Consider the following 22,283-nt stretch of genomic DNA (forward strand, 5'->3'; position numbering starts at 1 on the left):
AGTCTTGTCTGACTCTTTGCAACCCTATGGACTGTAGCCCACCAGGCTCCTCTGTCCATGGGATTCTCCAGGGAGGAATACTGGGGGGGGGGGGGGGGGGGGGGGAGGGTTGCCATTGCCTTCTCCAGGGGATCCTCCCAGCCCAGGGATCAAACCCGCATCTCTTGCGTCTCCTGCATTGCAGGAGGATTTTTTACCACTGAGTCACTGGGGAAACCCCTATCTTAGATGGTAATATGCACTTTAAAAAGGTTTGTGACTTCTTCAGTACACAGATCATTTTCTTTTTAGTACTTCAAAAATTAAGTCTAAAGATTAGCATTACACTCATTATTAAGCCAAGGCCCGAATGTAGTGTGAGTGGTTGATAAGTGTATCTCAGATGACTACTGTTTGATCAGAGGGTATTGCAATTTAGAGGGGTGGATGGCAGTGCAGAGTGGTGAGTTTATAGCCATCAAGTGAGAGAGGTTAGGGGACCCTTTAAGAAATTGTTCTCTGGTAACTGTGAGTCTGAGAAGCAGATTGCACAAGGCAGCAGTCGCGGCAAGTGAAAGTTCAGTTCGTGTTTGTGAACTTGATGGGAAGGGCTTTTCTTTAGATGTTGGCTTTTAGTCACATACCGCGAGTGACAGTTAAACTCAGTAATCTTTAAGTGGAAAGGAATAGTGTCACTACGATGGTTTTGGTATTTAAGAGAGAAAAATTAATGAGGGTGTGTGCAACTTTGTAAGCACTCTGGCATGTCTGCAGTCAGCAAAGTTGAAAAGTGCTTCTGAGTCCCAGGTTGCTTTTGGTTAGAATGTGAGAGTTAAAGTAGATCACACCTTCAGATTACTAGAGAGAGCTTACATTTCTTTTAAGAGCTCAGAATGTTTTGCACATGTTCCCTTGTTAATTCTCACAACATTCCTGCCAAGAACAAGTATATTGTGAAGGAAAGTGTGCTTTTCTTAGCAACACACAACCTGAAGAGTCCCTCTTGTCCTCATCTTTTCTCTCAAGTTATACCTTAAACCAAAATTTGTAATCTGAGCTATTGTCATCTCCTTGAGTCAACTTTTTGGGGACTGTATTTGGATATTTAGGTGAGTATCTTCATGAGGTCATATTTTTATGTTTAAAGTGTCTTGTGTGGAAGGAGGGCTTCCCAGGTGGCTCAGTAGTAAAGAATCCACCTGCCCAGCGCAGGAGACATGGGTTTTATCCCTGGGTTGGGAAGATCCTCTGGAAGAGGAAATGGCGAGCCACTCCAGTATTCTTGCTGGGAAAATTCCATGAACAGGGGAGCCTGGCAGGCTACAGTCCATGGGGTCACAGAGAGTCAGACACAGCTGAGCCACTGAGCATGCATACATGTCGGGAAAGAGGGAGGTTTGTTGCCTTTTCTTACAATCTCGTTTAAAGGCATGTTGTGTAACTTTTTTTTTTTTAACTAAGACTTAATTTGCAGAGTTATAGCAAAAGAGATGTTATTTTATATTTTATTTGTCAGTGCTCGCTGTTAATTAACCTTAAAGTGTAAGCCGTAATAGGCAGCTGGAACCATGCCTTGTCTTAAATTTCCTGAGAGAATGTAGTCTCCCCTCAGCAGGATCCATAACTGACCTACCCAAGAACTTCTGCTCCTTCCAGGTGGGGCACTAACCAGCTCTCCCTCTAGGCCCTAGATTGAGTTTGTCAGGGTTGACTTTGTAGCACATAAAAAAAGGGGAAATGGCTCCTTCCCTAGTTTACCACTCTTAGGTGACTTTTTTCATTTTCATTTCATTTCCTTTTATTTCTGAAGTTAAAATTAGAAAAAAGTTAATAGACAAGTTTACAGACTAGGTGGTACTGTCAACAGACTTTTGCTCCACTGTGTCTGTATTCATTTTTCTCTTCTTCCAGCAAGTGTATTGAGTAAATAATATTCTTTTGATAGACTTAAAAAATGATGGTTTAATTTTAAAATGCTGTGTGTATATTAAAAATGTGATTATAATTAGTAGAATAGCAAGTAAAATAACCATTTGTGGGACCATAAGGGAGCTGTATTATTGCCTGAGATGAAAGCAGATGGAACTAGAAACTGTCCCGTTAAACATCAAGGGAAGTGTTTCCAGAAAGTATCATCTTTCCACTCTGTAAGAGGCATGCTAATTCATCTTAACAGTCTGTCCCTCGCCTGGTCTCATCTCTTCTCTTCTCTCTTTTCCTTTCTTTTCAAGCATGCTTATGCTTTTGGGTCACCTCCTTCAGTGTGATCAACAGTGACTAGATAGCATAGTATTGTTCATTGTTTCCTTTTTTCCACAAAAACCTTTTCTTGACTCACTTCTCTCAGGCATCCTGCTCGTGATATTATTTTTTGTTCTTACAAAGACAAGAGTAGAAACTCCTTTTCACCTGGGTGTTAAGATTGATGTGCTAAGCACTTTCCACTTCAGTGTTCAGATGCCAGTTAAAGGGAAATGTTTCATTGTCCTTATATTACCAAGAGGTTTATATGAGATCTTTCAGATTGATCCAGAAGCTAAAGGGTGGTAGTGTTAAATCAGAGGCAGCCCTATCAATCTTAGAAATACCTATGGTTGTGTGCTTTATCTCCTAGTAGAGTCAGTATTCGTGGAAACAGTTCAGCCAGTGCATTTAACCCCAGAGTTGAGCCAGTGACTGCAAACTGTATCAGTCAGTGCCACACACTGTAGGTAACTCTCCTTGGAAGGACTTCTCGAAGCTTTAAAGGAGGGAAGGTAGCTTTTGAGTGTGAGTTCAACTGTGTAATTCAGTTCTTTTTGCATTCTTTCTTTATTTTCCTGGTCCTTCAGGTATAGCTTTTCCCCTCAGGTCTGCAGTATCAGCATTTGAGATGGAAAATTAGAAATTTGACCTACTTATGTAATATGCAAGTTCCCATCAGGAGAATATTAGGGAAGATATAAACCTTTCATTTTTTATTAGCATTTAATGTAACCACTGAAGAAAGATCAAAACAGTAAATCTGTCATGGCAAGGGAAAAAGTATTAAAAAAATGTTTTACCTTGTGCATGCATCATTTTGAGTCCTGAGGGAGTTCATTTGACTCCTGGGGTAGGGGACAAAATGAATAGCAAATATTTGGCAAGATTGCAAAACTTTCTCTAATCTGAAAGGTACCATCTTGCTATGTTTTATCATAGGAAAAAAGCCACAAGTTATGGTGTCCACGTGACTGTTTACTGACAGTGGTTTGGCCATTGAGTGGATAACTGGAAAGGGAAATGTCTGCTAAATGCTTTTTCTTCTGGGGATTTTTTGGGGGAGATGGGGGTAAAATTTAATCTGCTTGATTTGTTGCACGTATTAAAGAACAGAATTCAGGTAGCAAGGCTCATTATAATGAGATGTTTGGATACTCAGTATGTAAATAAACTCAGGTGAGTTTAAAAGCACCTCACACAATGTATAGAGTTCAGAAAAGTTTAAGGGAAGCTTACTGGTTTTCGCTTGTGCCCTGAATGAGAGTTAGGTCCATTGCTACCAGTTGCTGTGTTTGTGTTACAGACCAGCTAGACAAGTGTGTTTAAGTTTGCTGAACTTGAAATCAGAGGCTTGTTTCAGAGGTCTTGTTTAGGTTTTATTTGCAAGAAGCAGTGGCCCCCCCTCTGAGAAAAGGCTGATATAAGTGAATATCAAGCCAGGGTGCCAATCTTGTCAAGAGAAATTTTTGCACTTGAAGGATAAAAATGCACTCCAGTATAAAGAGAAAAAGGAAATGTGATGAGGTTTGTTGCTATCTTGTGTGTGTGTGTGTGTGTCTGTCCTAGGCTTTGGTGTGAGCTGCTTGTGGTCCACATGCTTTGTGTGAATTCAGGTTGCTTGGATCCATGAATGCAGTTATAGCTGGTTGTTGTTTTCTTTTTTTTTTTTTCCTGTTTTGTCGTTATGGTCATTTATTTTATCACAGCTTGTACTCTTACCAAGGAGAAAAGCCCTAAACTTCCATTAATTAGCTGTTCTATTGCTCCACTGGGGCAAAATACCTGAGCCAACACTATTTATAAAGGATACCAAGGGAATTTAACACCCCTCTCCTCCTCTGAAACTGGACTTTCGGGCGAGTAGATTCTGCTCCATAGCACGTGTGTGCCTGCTAGAGGACAGTGTGTTGGGAATGCGGCTTTCCTGAAGCGTCTTCCCAGGAGTGGGCAAGAACCACCGCAGAGCTGCACTATAAATCATCTGAGCCTCGCACTGATGCTGCCCATTAAGGAGACTTTTTTTTTTTTTTTGCCCTCCTCAGTTCCTGGCTGTACTAATAGAACAGCGCATCAAGCAAGGCTGTAAATAAAAGTTATTACCTAATAGGTGGGTGCCGAAGTGGAACGGACAGAGCTGAGGCATGGAGCCCTTATTACTGCTCATCAGCAATTATAAACAGGATAAAGTGTCTGGGACTTGCGCTGATGCAGCGAGGGCTAATAGAGGCTGGGAATGACACCAGGCCCTGATAGGATGATGTATGCTGATGGGTTTTTACTGCCTCATCGTACTGCTTGCTTCCCAGACAAGTTGTGTTATCCGTTTTCCTGCTTGCTCATCTATCTGAAGAGGCAGTCCCATTGCCTCTGCTGCCAGCAGGTAGGCTGGCACTTATTCCTCATACCTGTGTCTGCTTCTGAGGCACCCCCATCGCGAGGAGTTTCAGAAATATTTCATAGTCATGGCCGATTAAAGCCATGATCTTATTGTATTGCCTGCTGTCGTGGTTATAGATCACACCTTCAGAAGTGATTGCTTACATGGGATATGGGACAAGCAGAGACCCTGTAGTCAGTCAGCCAGTCTAATACTTTATTAAAAGACTGCTGTGACAGTCCTGTAGTAGATGCTGTAGAAACATGCAAAAGAAGTGATAAGCATTCATCTTGCCCCTGGGAGCTTATACCATAGACAGAATAAGTACAGGAACATAAATAGAACTTATTCCAGCTTTAGAGAGCAAGAAATGTAACTAATGTTTATTTTTAAAAGTGAGGACAGGGAGGATAAATTATGCTAATCATTAAGAACAAATATAATACAAATGTGTTTTTTTATACTTAGAATTTAGTGCCTTAGAGTCAGCACGAGTGATTAAAGGGCTACTGGAATGTGGAGAGAAAGTCTAGCAATGGGAACTGTGTTTTCTAGTGAACAGAAAACTGCAAATACGACCTGGCAATGCTTTTGAGTAGCGGATAAGCACCTAATACATGGGATAATTGAGATATAACTCTGTTCAGCTTGGATCACTCAACTTCACTCAACCACAGTGATTAGACCTTTGAGATCGAAAAAATCTTTGCAGAGCACAGAGGAATGCTTTGAGAAGGCTTTTACCCGTTTGCTCCAAGACTTTGCGAGCATTCTGGAGTTCAGTTGTTTGTCACTTGTGCCTTTAAGTGAATACACCTCTTTATGCAGTACCTTCAGAACTAACCTATCAGGAGGCTTCCTGCTGTTAGAGAAATTTTAGTTTTTCTATGGAGTTCTCTGATGTTTTAAGTTATTTTAAAGAAGCCTGATAATGTGATCATTTCAATGTTACAGTCTCTTTCAGTATGCAAAATGTCTCAGTTGTGTGGATAAGTTTTTATTTCTTTTGCAAATTAATGTTTGACTTAACCAAAGAACCATTCATTCACAGTGCTCTGTGTGTGGGTAGTGGCCAGCAGAATGGAGGAATAAAGATAACACTGAGAAAAATGTTTTAAAATAACAAAAACAGGATGTAGTGGTTGATTAGAGTTGGCTGAAGAAAGCATGCAGTTATATACTCAGGGAACTGAAGAACAATGTCACTGATGGCAGGGAGAGAAAAACTGGCTGTAACTATTTTCAGTTCTTGATAAGCTAAAATATAGGTTATTGTAGACAGTACTTGTAGGAAGTTATTAAATATAGACCTAGTGTGGAACTCATCGATCTTCAGGCAGTGATGAAAGGTGTACAAGTGGGTGAGGCAATGTATCCAGAAGAACAGGGAGGGGCTGAGGGTTGTACTTACGGAGCTGAGAAAGAGAAGAGGAGCCAGCCAGTTACGAAAGCTAAAGAAGGGTGAAAACTTGATGCAGCATCATGAAAGATGCCCAAGAAGAGGGGCCAGGTTGTATGAGGACCAAGGAAAGCTGTTGCCTGTGGCTAGCAGATCATTGGAAAACCTGAAAGAAGTTAGTGTCTTATGGTAGGAAACCAGAGCCTGGTCGGGAGGTCATTAAAGAGACTTTTGATAACACGGAAATAAAAGCAGCAGACAAGTCATTCAGTTAAGGAGTTAGTTGAGCCATTAAAATAAATAGTTGAACCAATAAAATAACGGTGGTTGGTGGGAGACACAGGATCAAGCATTTCTTGGTGCAGAGGCGGTTAAGATAGGGAAACAGTTTGCTCTTGTTAAGATACAAAGGAAAAGTATATGAGGAAGAGAAAGAAATGGAAAGTATTAGAGGAGGGGTAGCTCAGACAGTAAAGAACCTGCTCGCAATGTGTGAGACACAGGTTTGATCCCTGGGTCAGGAAGGCAATGGCACCCCACTCCAGTACTCTTGCCTGGAGAATCCCATGGACGGAGGAGCCTGGTGGGCTGCAGTCCATGGGGTCATGAAGAGTCGGACACGACTGAGTGACTTCACTTTCACTTTTCACTTTCATGCATTGGAGAAGGAAATGGCAACCTACTCCAGTGTTTTTGCCTGGAGAATCCCAGGCACAGGGGAGCCTTGTGGGCTGCCGTCTATGGGGTCGCACAGAGTCAGATACGACTGAGGCGACTTAGCAGAAGCAGCCAGTATATTTGCCTGGAGAATCCCATGGACAGAGGAGCCTGGTGGGCTGCAGTTCATGGGGTTGCAAAGAGTCAGACATGACTGAGGACTTTCACTTTCAAGAAAAGAAACTCAAGTGGGATTCTTTAGAGGCAGAAACCCAGAAGCATTAGTTCCCTCCTAGAGATAAGAAAAGAGATCTAGATAAATAGGTTTTCTCTTTTAATATATAGACAGCTGAGACAAGATGAACTAGGGAGTTCATCCTTGAAGGTCATCATTTTCTGAATACAGCTATCAGGAGCAGCAGAGAACTGTGGACTGAGGGGGAGAATAGTATTTCTAAGTAGTAGCTAATCCAAACTGTCCTTAAATAGTTTAAATTTATAGTGGGCTTTCCTGGTGGCTCAGCAGTAAAGAATTCAGATGCCAGTGCAGGAGACATCGGAGACAAGGGTTCAATACTTGGTTCGAGAAGATCCTCTGGAGGAGGAAATGGCAACTCACTCCAGTACTCTTGCCTGGGAAATCTCATGGACAGAGGAGCCTGGCAGGGGGTCACAGAGAGACGGACATGATTTAGTGACTAAACCACCACCACAACCACCAAAATGAGACTGTCTCTGGCTGTTATAATTCACCCAGAAGAAAAGAGCAAAGAGAGCCTAAGTGGTTCTCATTTCTTTTTTTTTTTTAATTATGTTTTCATTTTTACAAAAATAACACATGGTAGCATATCACAACCCAGAATAGTTTATAAGAGAAAGATAATCTAGGGACAGAGCAGCATCTCTCTCTTGACGGTTTCTATTTTAGTACCGCCAGTCTTTTTTTTATTAACTGTAGAAGAAAGGAAAAAATGTTTATATCTGTACTTTCTGAGGTGTCAGGTAGTATGAAACACAAAGGTTTAGTTCAACTATTCCTCCTCCCAGCATTTGGAATTTGTATCATTTGTTTTCATCCTTTTCTCTCTTGATCCGTTAGTTTTTAGCATCATCTCTTAATGAGGAGATTAGTACCTCTGATTAGAGGTACTTCCTTATCATGCCTCCTGTCAGCTACACATGTACTTCTTACACTGTCACAGCTGTTAACTGTTTATTTTCAGCCTGTAACCACAGCAGGTCTTCCATGTTATGTCCACTGCGTGTTTCTAAAAACTGAAAGCCAGTAAGTGACATTTCCATTATTGCGACTCTGCAGATGTTGTTCCCTGCCAGGAGGCCAAGTTATGTGCTAGGAATAGATTCGTGTTTTCTGTGAGTCTGATGTCACAGTGCCTGGACCTTTAAGGAGACTGATCTTACATCAAATCCAGATCAGGTGATAGTGGTGGTGTTGGTTGTATTCCATGCTCAAAAGTCATGCTACATTTTAGTTGCTTTATATTTGGATTGTAATTTTTTAGATATAATTTTTCTTCTTGGTGCTTATACTTTTGTTTCTCTTTTTCCAACCTGTATTTACACCTTTCACCCGAGACCTCCCTCCTGGAGCCCACTATCTTTCTACCTCAACTAGACTGGCTGTTCTTTAAGCCTCGGTTTCCCTTTACTCCTCTCTCTTTTCTTCCCTTTATTTTGGAATACAGCCCCCAAGTAAGTTCCTAAGAGTGTTGGAATTCTTGCATATCTGAAAATGTCTCTTTTTGCCTCCATCTTGATGCGAAGTTTGACTAGGTATAGAATTCTTGGATGAGAATTATTGCTCCCTTGACCTCTAACATTTCATGTTATTGCGGAGAAGTCAGATGTCATTGATACTAAGTAGTATATGTAAGGTTTTTCCACCTCTGGAACTCTTTAGGATCATCTTTTCATCCTTGGTGTTCTAGAATTTGTAGTAAGTATCTAGCGGTTATCTTTTTTCCTTCCCCCATTGGATGGAATACTTGCTGGATACTTGCTAGGCCCTAAGATCTAAAGACTGACGTCGTCCTTCCTGGATCTGTCTGATATTCCCCAGCCCAACGTTCTCTTCTCTTTTGGGACACCATGGTATAACCTGTATCGTTAGTGGTTAGACCTGTGCTCTTCTGCTTGTGAGTTCTCTGATCGCCTTGATGCCAACTTTCCTGTCTGTCTTAGTCTTTTACTTCATGCTTCAAGTTCTCCTCATTTGCCTGACAAAGCCTAGTGTTTTGTCAGCTTCTAAGGTACAAGGCCTAGGTGAGTGGGAAGGGTTTCTACCATGCCTGTTTCTTGAATGGGCATTTTTACTGGGGCTCTGTGGAATTTAGTGGGGATGAGGTGTTAATAGGGAGGATTTTCTGTGAGGAAACTGAGAGACTCATAGAGGAGGAGGACTGGATTGTGAGGAACCATGGAAAACAGCTTTGCCTGTACAGGGTGTTCAGTTCTCTAGATTAGAGCTGTCCAGATTGTTGCCAGGTGATCTGGCCTGCTCCTGGAGTCAGTACAGTTGTGTTACAAGTACACTTTCAGTGCACCCCCCACTTTCTACCCTACTTCTCATTTTGCTTCTCTTAAGACTTCCTTTGCACGCACTGGTACCACCTCTGCAGGGACGAGGTTTCAGCCTTAAGCTACTCCCACCCCATAGATGTCTAGAAGTCTGTTTAAAATCTCTTGCTGATTATGTTAAAACACACAGAGTTCTGTTTATGACAGTGGGTTCATTCTTTGTGTTTTTATTTCAGTTGGGTCTGGGGGGAGGGATCAGAGGAAAATGTGTTTAATCCTCTTAAACTAAAATTACCTGGGACAAGCTAAGGATTATGCTTTCTGATTTAACTATTGGTGGAAGAACAGAAGGAAAAGGTAGGCTCAGGAGAACATTGTGGTTCTTTGGAAATCAAGGGGATAGGATTGTACCCAAGGTAAAGCCCCTAATCCTGAAGAGAATGGAGGTACAGGTATTGGAGGTTGAGAAAGTGGGCAGGCTTCCTGGGTTCACATTCCAGTGCGCCCCCCGCCCCGTTACCAACCATAGAACTGGAAGAATGATTGGGCCTCTCTGTGAGCCTTGATTTTCTCTCCTGTAAAGTAACAGACCCAGCCGTGGAGTTGTTATGAGGGAAATGAAATAATCTGAAGTATGTAGTGCCTGGTAAATACTCGACAGGTGAAAGAGATGTGGACAGAGGTACCTGATGGTCGGATGAAAGGGTAATGAGGAGTTTGAGGCAGTGCAGAGGAAAGTGAGAAGGAACTCACATAACTCACAACATCTGTTGGACAAAGAGGTGGACTCAGAAACTGGAAGTGATGATCCAAGGCCAGTCAGACTGGAGAGCGCAGACCTGGGAAGGGAAGTGAAGGTCAGTGGAGTCCGGGGCAGTTAGCAGCCTTGTTTCAACAGGTTGAGGGCTGTGAATGACAGGGCGCCGAGAAAACCCTTTCTTAAGAAAATTGGGTATCAGAATGAGGAAATCCGATTTTTTTGTTCTGTTTTGTTTCTAGGCTTTGTTTTAAAAGTAAAATTTTACTATATGTATTAGTGTAAAGTCTTACAGAAATTTGACAAGTTTGCTTTCCACAAGAAGCAATAAATACTCTTATTTTCTGAGCTCTTTTCTGAACTTTTAAAATTGAGAACTTCTTTCTGAGGCAAACCACAGTTTAGGAGCCACAGAGGGTTGATACTTTTCTCATGGTTATAAAATCTTGATAAAAAGACTAGCTGTTGCATCCCAACCAACATGAGAGAACTCGAGCCAATAAATTTGCTTCTTTATGATTAAAAATCAGGCAGTTTAACCTTGGAAGCATTCTTGTCATGGGGGACTTCATATTGTGATTAGTTATCTGACTAGCCAAGTGCCTCTGTAGGCTGAGGTAACCAGCCTCCCACTACATGTGTGTAATTATTTTTAGCACATACACATACACTGCTATAAAGGCTTGTTTGGCCTTATGCTCCCCACCGTTCTGAATTCTCTGTTTCATTAAGAGCATCCACCCACAGAGTTTCAGAAAGCCATTCCCAGATAGCAGAACCACAACTCAGAATTTTAAATAAACCACATCTCTATTAGCTCAGTGGACAGGGGAATTAGTTACAAGCTCTGCATTTCCCACATCTAACTACCCTTTCAAAACTTATAAAAAATGTATACATATATAAGCAAGGAAACAGGGCCCTTTACTCACATTGTTGATTTTTCTGTTACTTCACCAAGGGATAAAGGAAGAATATATGAGACAATCTTTAAGATTTTTATCTTGAAAATAGGCCAAAATTTACCTGGGGGGAAAAATATATGTTGGGCATTGTTTCTTTGTTTCTAGAGAAAGTTGAACAACTCTTCTCCAGAGATGATATTATGTCATAGCTTGAGTTATGTGCTCAAATATAGTGGGTGACTTTTAAAAGAAAATTGAGCTGGGGGAGGGGGTTTGTGTAGTACCAGTCTTAACGGGAGGTGTTAGCTGCAGCAGAATCTCTTTTCCAGCTTGGCATTAACTGATAGTTCCTGTAACACCAGGGTTCAGATTTACTTTTTCTCTTTTGGCATCCTGTTGGTAAATCCATTTCTGAAAGATTAAAATCACATCTTAAGGTCTTGGGTCATCATCCTTCCTGGAACAGCCGTGGCAGTAATTGATGGCAATTAAAACTGGGTCCTTATTGGGACTGGAGGAACTATGGACTAAAAGAATGACATGTACTAGTCTGTGACTAATCGTTAGAGTGTACTTAGAAGTAAGTAAGTACAAACCTGGAGAAGGGTGAGCTTTGACCTTACTGTTGATCACCTGCTACAACTATTTGGTCGTGCACTTTCCCGTCAGACCTGAGCAATATTAGCATTTCTGAGAAGGGATTCAGTAGACACCTCCAGCCAGCCATCGCCAGGTATGGCTACTCATTGCTTTTGTTTTTTTATAAACATAGATTCAGACTTACAGAAAATTTACAAGAAGACAGTTCTCAGGAACCTCCCTGCCTCAGATCACCCAAATATTAACATTTTACCACAGTGACTTTGTTCTCGTCTCTACTCTTCGTGTGTGTGTGTGTGTTACATCTACGTGTGTGTGTGCGTTACAGTCTACATCCATAACCATATTGGTAGTTACCTTTGTTGTACTAAAACTTCAGTGTGTAATTCTTAAAATCAAGATATTGTCTTATATAGCCACAGTACAACTTTCAAATTTTGAAAGTTAACATTGATAAAATATGTAATTTTTTTTAGTATGATTGTTCATAGTGTGAACATCTTCTTGATAAGTAATAATTCTTTAAACGAGAAGTAAAACTAAAGTTGGTGGGGGGGGGGTTAAAATGTTAGATATTTGTTCCTCTCGTATTTCAAATATGAACTAAAGATAATCTTCATAATAATTCTATGTAGAGTTTCTTGCCTCTGATTTTCCAGCAGCTCATTTAACAAGGGGGGGTTCTCTTTCCTTCATAAGCCATTCTCTTAAGGCAGCTTTCTCCAGTCTCCTGCACAGTTGGTAGTACCTGCATTAGCACTGATCCAACCCTGAGTGATGAAGGCTGAGTGTGCTCAGCCGGCGGTGGGAGTGGCCTGGGCGTGGCTCTCTCTGGGCACTCTTTATCATCGTGTCAGGTTCTAATTTTAGGTTCATTTAGTCTCACATTGGAAAGAGTTGAAATGAGGCACAGATGTGTTTATTTATAAGTTTAAGGATTTACCCCGGGAGTAATGAGTCAAAAGACTAAATCTTGGGTGGAAGAAACTAAGTGATAGGTAGAGAGAGGAACTGAATTAAGTTGATGCTAAATTAGAAATAAAAATAGTTTAAAAACAAATCAGCTATTTAATTTTAGCATCTACTTAGTTATGCATTCAAGCGTGTTTTTTTTTTTTTAATAGCAAAATATAAACGTTTAAGCATTTTCCCCGTACATTAAACCTGGAGCAGAGAGCCCACAGGATAACAGCCTCTCATTGCCAAGATTACTGTCATTAGGAATTTGACCTCTGTTAGTAGAGATTTTTTCCCCCCCACTATTATTATTGTTTTGTTAGTACCAGTGGAGTACTAAATTCAGCCGATTCTACATCTTCCCCTAGTGGCTTGCGTTATAAGTCAGGGCAGGGAAAACAGTTGTGAGCTTTAGAGGGGATAAGATGATTTGCATGGGAATATTTGACTTTTTGTCTGTTTTTAACAAAAAGCCAGAAAAATTGAATTAATACCTCATTCTTCTTTACCCATGTCCTCACCCTACCCTGAAGTGTTTTTCTATAAAGGACACCTATTTTTCAGTGTTCCTGGCAGAAGACCTGGGGTCAAATCACGTTAACCCTCGGGCAAATCATCAGCTTTGGAGACCAATATATGAGGGTGCAACATTATTTGAAGATGTCTAGCCTGTCCCTTCCCACCTGGCTTCTTCAAATACAAGTCATCAATAGGGAGACTAAAGAACAGGGAATAAATTTACTTATTCTGTTAATTTTTCATATTATGCCTTATAAAATTACTTTGACATTACTGAATTGATGCTTTTGAACTGTGGTGTTGGAGAAGACTCTTGAGAGTCCCTTGGACTGCAGGGAGATCCAACCAGTCCATCTTAAAGGAGACCAGTCCTGGGTGTTCATTGGAAGAAATGATGCTGAAGCTGAAACTCCAGTACTTTGGCCACCTCATGTGAAGAGTTGACTCATTGGAAAAGACCCTGATGCTGGGAGGGATTGGGGGCAGGAGGAGAAGGGGACGACAGAGGATGAGATGGCTGGATGGCATCACCGACTCAATGGACATGAGTTTGAGTGAACTCCGGGAGTTGGTGATAGACAGGGAGGCCTGGCGTGCTGCGATTCATGGGGTTGCAAAGAGTCTGACACGACTTAGTGACTGAACTGAACTGAATCCTGTACTCTGCTGATGCTATAAATGTAATATTTAAAAAAATCAATGCATTGTAATGTTGTTGAACTCTAAAATACCCAAGCAGGTTATAAAAAGGAAAGATTATCTACTGAGGGTAATTTGTCAGTTACAATGAGTAACTGAGAAATCTATGGGGAAAAGTAATATGGTTTAGTTGAGCAGGCTGGACAGGTCTTGCTGATGGAGAAACTAAAACAAGGAACGTTGTTACCTGGCCAGTAACAGCTGCAAAGGGTGACTATTGCTATTGAGATGTTCACGAGGCCCCTGCCTCCTCCCCCATGAAAGCAGCTGAGTCAGAGAGAGGGGGAAGCTGTATTGATAGGCCCCTGCCCCCTCCCCCGTGAAACCAGCTGGAGTCAGAGAGAGGGGGAAGCTGTATTGATACTACAGGTTTATTTCCCCGAAAACATATCAATCAGGTGTTCTCCATGTACTTTTGCTCCTCAGACTGTGAAAGGGTCTACTGATGGAGAGGGTTTTTGGTAAAGAGAAGAGGTAGAAGTTAGATAAGCAACAGGTTTTGTACAAATGGTATTTTGAAAAGCAGGGCTAACAAAAAATGTGAGGGTGATAAATGAGAGCTGCAAATCGTCCTTCTACATATACATAATACAGTTTGTAGGTTCAAGAGGTCCCTTCTTGACCTTTCCCTCTTCTGCTTCTTAATCACCCTCCTCAGCAGAGTTTATCACGTCCACGTTTTATGTCCGTAGTCTGTTCTTACATTAATGTACTGTAAGTTTCCTTGTGTCTGTCCTGGAATGTGGCTTCCTTGAGGGGAGAGATCATTGCCGTGTGTGGTTCTGATTTGCAGCCCAGTGCTAGGCACGTGATAATTAATGAAATACTGTTGTCTGGGCTTTTGGAAGACCGCATAAATTAGATCAGATAAACAGAGAATGTTATTTTACTTAATGAGATTACGATTATTATTACAAGTGAACCTTCCTGGGCTTTTGCTTTGTTTTTTATTCTGGTGAAAGTTTTCCTTCGGTTTAGAGAGTTGAATGATCGGCAATGAAGAGATGTCTTAGGAATAATTAGCAACAGTGTAGAGTTCATCAGGAGGGGCAGGGCAATCAGAAACCATCAGGAAGCTGTTGGGAAGGAGATAATGAGAGAGGCGACTTGTGGCCTTCTGGGACCAACTTTAGTCATAGGCAGTGCCATTAGACTAAGAAATCATGGGCTAAGACACTGACAGCTAACTCATCTCCCAGCGCTCACCTAAGCACACCGTTCCTTGCTGAGGCGCAGGTGAACTGCAGCCTGATGTCCTATATGGCAGGTGTGCAGTGGGGCAAGTTCGAGGAAGAACCCCTCCTCCGACGGCCAAGGTGCGGTGGGAACTGGGCTGACAACCCAGTGCCTGCCCTGACTTGTGCCAGGCCTCCAGCCATGTAGGTTTGTCAAGGACTTGTCAGAAGTTTTAATTTCTGGTCTCAAATACGAAACAGAGGAAGTGTCCAGTTAAATCTCTTTTCCTTACCAGTAAATGACGCCATTAAAAATAGGGATAGATGAAACCGAGAAACAATCCATCAGTCCAGGAGGATGGTATATTCCGTGGGAAAACCAACCAGGACTGTCCAGAAGTCCCTGTCATTTGAATAAATGAACAAGTGACCAGTTTGAGGAGCATTCTGTTCCAGACTAAAAGAGGCCTAGATCGACATATGACGCCCGCAGCCTGATTGGACATGCCTTTGAAACAACAAAGATCAACGTTGAAAACAATGGAGACAATTCAGATATGGACCGAGTGTTAGGTGACTCTGGGCATTATGCTTCATTTCCTTAGGTGTGATATTTTGGTAATGTAAGGAAATGCCCTTATTAGTAAATGTGTATATGTGAGGTATTTTGATGTTTGCAGGTTATTTTCAGATGGTTGGGTATTGCATGAGTATATGGAGGAGAGAGAGAAAGCAGTGTGACAGATTATTTGTTGAATCTGAATGGTGTGTATAAAGGTGTTTATTGTGCTATTTGAATTTTTCTATATTTTTGAAAATGTTCAAAATAAAAAGGTAAAAGCTGATTACATGCTTCTTGGGGATGAATTGGAGGTCTGCTTTCAGTCTTGAGGCTGTGATGGAGGAGACCACCACCCTCACAATAAGGAGCAAGTGTTATCTTGAGGGAATAACCTGGAGGAATGGGGCTGTTGATGGAAGGAGAGGGATTCATAGTTCACAGTAGCACTGTCTGGCAATTTGAGAACACTTTAAAAATGCTTGTGGTATAAGACATGGCATCGTAGGAGTATATCAAGCTAAATTCACCTTTGTATTATATTTCAAATGAAAATGGAGGCATTCTCCACAAAATTTTAATAATTGACCTCTTCCAAAGAGTCGAACTTCTTTGTTTGTATAACAGCTTTTTAACACATGTGATCTTCCGAAATAGTTCTAGGACCATGAGGAAGATAAGAAAGGAGGGGGCAATTACAGTTGGATAAAATGGAAACAGAATTTTAATGGGTAATGAGGGAGTTTTCTCTCCTGAAGTCTTCATGACACACAGAGTTAAGAAGCTGGGAGAGGAGGAAGCTAATCCCTGCACACACTGAAAGCCAGCATGAGAAGAAACAGAGAAAGTACCTTTCAGACAGATTTTTATGAAGTGTCTTTTATCCATTTTTCCAGTGAGAATGTGGTGTTTTTCATGGACAGAGGTTTTAGCAGCTTAAGCCTTCTTTTAAATGGTCGAAGGAGAGATGGCAGTGATGTGTGAGGGTTCATTAATTATTGCTCTTACCGATGTTTGCACAGGCTGTTGGGATCATAAATGTCAATCTGTCAAGAGACTGTGATAGGTTCTAAAAAAACTGATTGAGCACCTCAGAAGCTGTCACAGAGCTGGAGATTAAACAGATTCATCTCTCTCAGAAGTAAGGGGAGGTGTGGGCGAAGCGAATAGAAGATGCTTCCTTTCCTTCGTGGCCACGCCGCTGTGCCCACTCTCCTCTGCTCAGCTCCAAGTGCTGCCTCGTGCAGACGGTCAGGACGCCCCGGCGCCGCCCCGAGGTGTCAGGGGCATGACCAAGTTTAGCCCTGTCGGTTGTGCGCGGGCTGCTGGCTGCACAGCGCGGGAGACTCAGGGAGACTGGGGTTCTCTCCTGACAGCCCTGGCACAGTTTATTTGGGGATCTTCAGGAGAGAGCATGAGTAACAGAGACAAGGACAGTGACAGTAAGGAACAAACGTGGATTTCTGTCAGAGGCGAGACAGGATTTTAGAAGAAGGAGGGCTGTTTGTTGTCTGCAGTCAAGTTTCCCAGTTAAACTGTATTCCTAAATTGAAAGTCTTTCCTCCACTATTCTCTATTGGCTGGGAAAGTACAATTAGAAGATTTCTTCTCTTCAGAGGATTGTATGTTTTAAAAATCATGGTACTTGTTTCTATGTCACAAAGCAACAATTACCTTTAGGAAAGTGAAATACTTTAAGATTTTCCTTTCTAATTTAATCACACTGTGATTCTTGATTGGACTTTCCTTTGACTAGACGATCTGACATGGCATCTCCCTCAGACGGGTAAGTGTAGACAGAAGAAGAGGGGGTCTGCTGAACGTCAAGATCTGTGAGCCTGGCATGGGCGTGCGGACAGCTCTTGTGTGGGTACACACAGACTAGATTATGTTCTCGGGGAAAAGCATACTGGGGAAAAAAATGTGCTTTGTTGGCCCTTTATGAAGGACCTTAATTAGAAGTCACTCCTAACTCCTGGGGTGGGAACAGTTTCCAGCCTGCCGCCACACTCCTGCTGCTAATGAGCATGCTCCTTGCAAGGACGAGTTTCTTCTGACAGTTAGAGCTGCGTATGAGAATTATTTCTGTTCACCTTTCTCTCTGCATTTAACCCTTACTGTCCATGTTCAGATTATGCAAATGGACTGGTAGGTGTTTTCCATCATAGTTGAGGAGTTGAAAATGCTTCAGGGTAACAAGAGCGATGTTTCTGAGCAAGAAGTAAATCATCAAAGTTTAATTTATTCAGACAGACAGTAGATGAGGGTTCCTTTAGTGTTGACCATAATTGGATCTTTTCTTTCTGATGGTCCTTTTTAAATTGGCATGAAATTTATAATTGAATAGTTGAATTATTTAGTTCATTATTATGTAATTAGAATCCCTGTCCTGGACATCTGTTTCTCTTATTTGGGCCTCTCCCCCCGTGGCACAGGTTTCATTAAGTAATTAGCAGAGGAGATGTAAGTTTCTTATGCAGTCGTGATGATGATCCTGTAGACCGCTGTTTATTTCATCAGCTTCTAATTAAAACTAAGTTGACTTGTGAGGAAATGCCAAGGAATGGTTTGCTTCTCCAGGAAGTTATATATAACACTGGGATGGCAGCTTGTGGAGGGTGGTGAACAGTCCTCAAGGGGACAGGATTCCACTCCACTTAATAGACCATTGACTGAGTGCAGGGTAAGTGGGTATATTCCAGAACGCTAAGGTTGTGAGTCTCTCAGTGTCTAGGAGCGATTCCTTGATTCTGAAAAAGGACACATTCTGGTAAACCTTTCATCTTAGTTTAGACGCGCTGAGGACTGCTTCTCGTGACTCAGGCTTGCACCGATGCAAGCGTTGACTCTCGGAGGACTGACTTGCTGAGTGCTGTTCCTTTAGGAGGGCCAGTGCAGTGCCGCCAGAGGCTGTTGCAGCACGGAAGACCTCCCTGCTGACCTGTTGTTTCAGGAACATCCCCTGCACCCTGCCTTCCAGAACAAATAATGCTGTGGTCTTCATATGTAAAGTGGAGTGGGTAAAGGAAAATTTCAGAATGGGACCATGCAGACTTACTCTAGTTTTTTTTTTTTTTTTTTTAATTAAATGCTCACTGGTCAGACAAGATGGGGAATTAGAAGAAAAGAGATCGGTCTTGGACAGGCGTGTCCTAATTTTGGGGGTTCCATCAACTGGGTTTGGTGATGATTAATGATGATTATGATTATATAAATATGAATTCTGTTTCTCAATCTTAGAAATCATATATTAAAAAATACTGTCTTCATATATCACTCTCTTGCTTATTTGCAAATGGTTAGCCATTGATGGTATTGACATACTGAAAGTAAACTGTCTTCTTGTAGCAGAGGCTTGCTTTAGAAATGGAAACGGGTGCCATATAGGTAGACAGCACATTTGACTGTTTGGAACAGACTCACTTTGGAGACAGCTTTGAATGTGAACATTGCAAAAGATGTGCTGGTATGTCATGGCCCTCTGGAGGCTGCAGCCACTTCCCCTTCTTGTGTGGACCCTATTCTCTCCTCAGCACCCGCGCCCGCCCAGAATTGGGGGATAATTTCTTACATAGATGCTCCAAATGTAGGACCTTCTCTCAGAAAAAACGCCATTTTTCTGTTTCGATTTTTACTCTAGAATTTTCTGTTTTTGTCACCCAATGGAAAAAAGTCTAAATAGGGTTATTAATACAAATAATGCCTTGGTTGGTTGTTTTGTGTGTTTTTAAAGAGGACCCCTGGAGAGCAGTGTGGCCCCTGCCTGGTATATTTCTTTTGGCAGGCTGCTTTGTAATGATTTACATTTAAATTGTTGCTTGTTGCTTTTGTAGGGGAAGAGGAGGGGTCTGGTGTGTCTGGCTGCCTCAGTCCTCAACACCGGCTGGGTTTGGATAGCTTTGCTCAGCAGAGCTGGGAAATAGGCTGAACTTGGCTTTCAATTGTTTTCATCAGAGGCCTTGTTTAGTTGGTTTGTATTGGGGGAAAATGTCATGTAGGACTGCAAGAACTAAATGAAATGAAAAATGAAGTTTACAGTTGCTGTGAATGGTGCGTGCCTTCTGACAGCCAGTGCGCGGTGCGGTGGGATGGTGGCCGTGGGGAACCGTTGCATTTGCCCCCGTCGGGGCCAGTAGGTGCTAGGGTGACATGCAGCATCCACTCCACACAGAGTGGGGCTGGGAGAGGGATACAGGCAGCCTTCCCTGAAACACCGCCAGAATTCCCTGCAGATCCGGTGGGCAAGACTCCCGAGTGTGCTTCTGCTGCAGGGGCCACGGATCCAATCCCTGGTGGGGGAGCTAAGATCCTGCATGCTTCATGGTGCGGCCAAAAGAAAAAAGAAGTGCAGCTAACAGCCTGCTGGTTCTCACTGGAGCACAGTATGTAGAAAATCAGGACTACCTAAAGAGAAGATTCATTCATGTGAGAAATAATGAGTTTAGGCAAAGGGGGCGCATTAGTGAACAAAGCAGGTGAAACTTGCTGCCCTCCAGGAGCTTACATTCTCCTGGAGGATAAAGTGAAAAGATAGTGCTGTGGAGGAACAAAAGGCAGGAAGAGTGGGCAGGGGTGGTCTGCATAAGGTTTTCAGGGAAGAAGACCTCATTGAAAATATTGCTTAAAAGACTTAAGAGGTGAGATCCCCTGTGGATCTGGGCAAAGAGTATTCCAGTCAAAGGGAACAGAAGGTGCAAAGGCCCTGGGGTAGGAGAGTCAGCAGGCCAGTGTGGTTGGAGCAGAGGGCAAGAGCAGCAGGGGACAGGGCCAGAGGAGGGCCCACCATGCAGGGCCTTTCTGAGTGTCGAAAGAGTATCTGAACTTCTCCTCCAAGAAAGGGAGCTGTTAGGATTCTGATCAGGAGAGTGAAGTGATTCTAACTTGATTTTTAGCAGGGTTGCTTGGCTGCCTGATGGAGAATAGACTATAGGGACAAGGGGAAGGGCAGGGAGGTGGGTTAAGAAGCTACTCAGCTAGGCTGGCAGAGATAGTGATGGCCTGGACCAGTGTGGTGGTCGTGGTGGGGTGAGAACGTGTGGAATCTGGGTTTGTTTTGAAGGAGATCATTTAGGAGACTCTCTTCCAGAGGTGGTTCAGCACAGATCACTTTGGAACCTTGGTTATGCCGTGACAGTAATTCCAGGCGCATGGAGCCCCACAAGAGCTGGCTCTTTTTTTATTTTGAAGGCAAGTTATTTACAGCCTGCCTGTGACATGAACTTTAAACTTCATTTCATTTTACTTTTTAAGGTTATACAAAACAGTTGTTGCACCCTACACCACCAGCCCCCCCACTACCTCCGCCATCTCCCACCCCACTAATTTGACTCTGGCCCTGGGGTTGTAGTACCAGGCGCTGTCTCTGCCCACCCCGTGAAGGAGGTCATGGAACAGCTTGCTTGAGAACAGGCAAGGACACTTCTTCCCTCTGAGTAAACTGGAACAGTCTTCAATATTAGAGCCTGATTCTTGTGCGTTTAGTTGTGCATAGGAATAGAAATGTATTTTTACTAGAAAAGATTATGGATCAGCCATGAAAGACTGATTTTAGGTACAGAATTGTGCTAAGTATGGTGATATAAAGAAATAGTAGACGTAGTCCCTTCTCTGGTGAATTGTAGTTTACTTGAGGACAGAGATCCCAGAAGAGATAACCAGTACAAGCAATGAACCCACAGGACCCAAAGGAGGGGTACAGAGAGAGGGGTCCTGTTTCCAGCTTAAATGGTCTCCTCGTCGGCATGGCTGTTTTAAAAAATGACATAGAACTGATGTTTGCTGAGCCACCCCACCCTCCTCGCTCAGGCCTGGCTCATGAGAGGTCAGCTCTGAAGGTGCACGGTTGTGACAATCTGTGCCTCCTAGACCAGGCCCGTCAGAACTGGCTCTGGCTCACACAGGTCCGGCGCTTGGGCAAGGGCAGTAGCCTGGTCCGTAGCGTGCCTGGCAGGAGATTAGTCCGCTCTGGCTCGCCAGGCCAGGCACTAACCCTGACGCCCAAATGTGTTGTTTTGTGCAGATTCACAGTCTGAGAATGAGGCTTCGCCAGTAAAACGGCCACGGCTACTGGAGAACACTGAACGATCCGAGGAGACCAGCCGGTCTAAACAGAAAAGTCGACGCCGGTGCTTCCAGTGCCAAACCAAACTGGAGCTGGTGCAGCAGGAACTGGGATCGTGCCGCTGCGGTAAGCATCCAGCGGGGGGTGGGGTGGGGCGTTAACTTCTGAGAGGCTGAGCTCCTGGCTTCTCCCCCTGAGTACCTCCCTGCAGGCTGTAGGTTTGGAGCTCAGGAAATTGGGAGTAGAGGAGTCTTATTTCTAAACACCCCTGATTTCCTTCGGACATAACAAAAAAGGCTAAAACGTCCACGACTACCCTTACACATAGCTCATTAGCGTTGCGTTGTCACTGCGCTCAGCTCCTCCCCGCTGCGTATTCCCGGTTCCTTCTCATTGATGACTTATTTGGAAGTTAACCAAACCAGTGAAACTCTGGGATATGTACCATAAAATTCATTTATTAATTTTGAATGAGCTTCTTGCTATGTATAAAAATGGACAATTTCTCCCCCATATCCCTTTTAAATTAAAGTTTGACTAGAAAATTATTTTCCTTGAACCATAATTCATTGTCAGTTAACCCCTTGGAATAGCATTAAAGTAACCTTTGCTTTGGTGTTATTCAGTGTAATACCAACTCTTAGAGTTGCTGCAAAGGGGTGTCCTTGTTAAAACTTTATGCCTGCCCATAGTGGAGCAGAACTTAGAGCGACGCTTCTTCTCCCTCTGACCACATGCATCACGAATTGTTCGCTGTGTTTAGGCTGACTGCAGTGTTTCTGGATTGTGAAATTATGGTTTGGGACAGAGCTCTCATCAGGCATGCTGGCTCTGGCCTCCAAGAGCCCTGTATCCTT

General features: G+C 42.8%; 1 protein-coding gene across 2 annotated transcripts in view; it reads left to right on the top strand.

The window, feature by feature from the left end:
- Positions 1-22,283, top strand: part of ZFAND3 (zinc finger AN1-type containing 3) — a 318,501-nt gene that overhangs the window by 269,465 nt on the left and 26,753 nt on the right. For both annotated transcript variants that reach the window (XM_068994348.1, XM_068994349.1), the window contains one exon: positions 21,385-21,552. In XM_068994348.1, coding sequence (XP_068850449.1) covers positions 21,385-21,552 — 168 coding nt within the window. The remainder of the gene's footprint in view (positions 1-21,384; positions 21,553-22,283) is intronic.

This window comes from Capricornis sumatraensis, chromosome 22 (assembly GCF_032405125.1).
Source record: "Capricornis sumatraensis isolate serow.1 chromosome 22, serow.2, whole genome shotgun sequence".
Classification (NCBI taxonomy): Eukaryota; Metazoa; Chordata; class Mammalia; order Artiodactyla; family Bovidae; genus Capricornis; species Capricornis sumatraensis.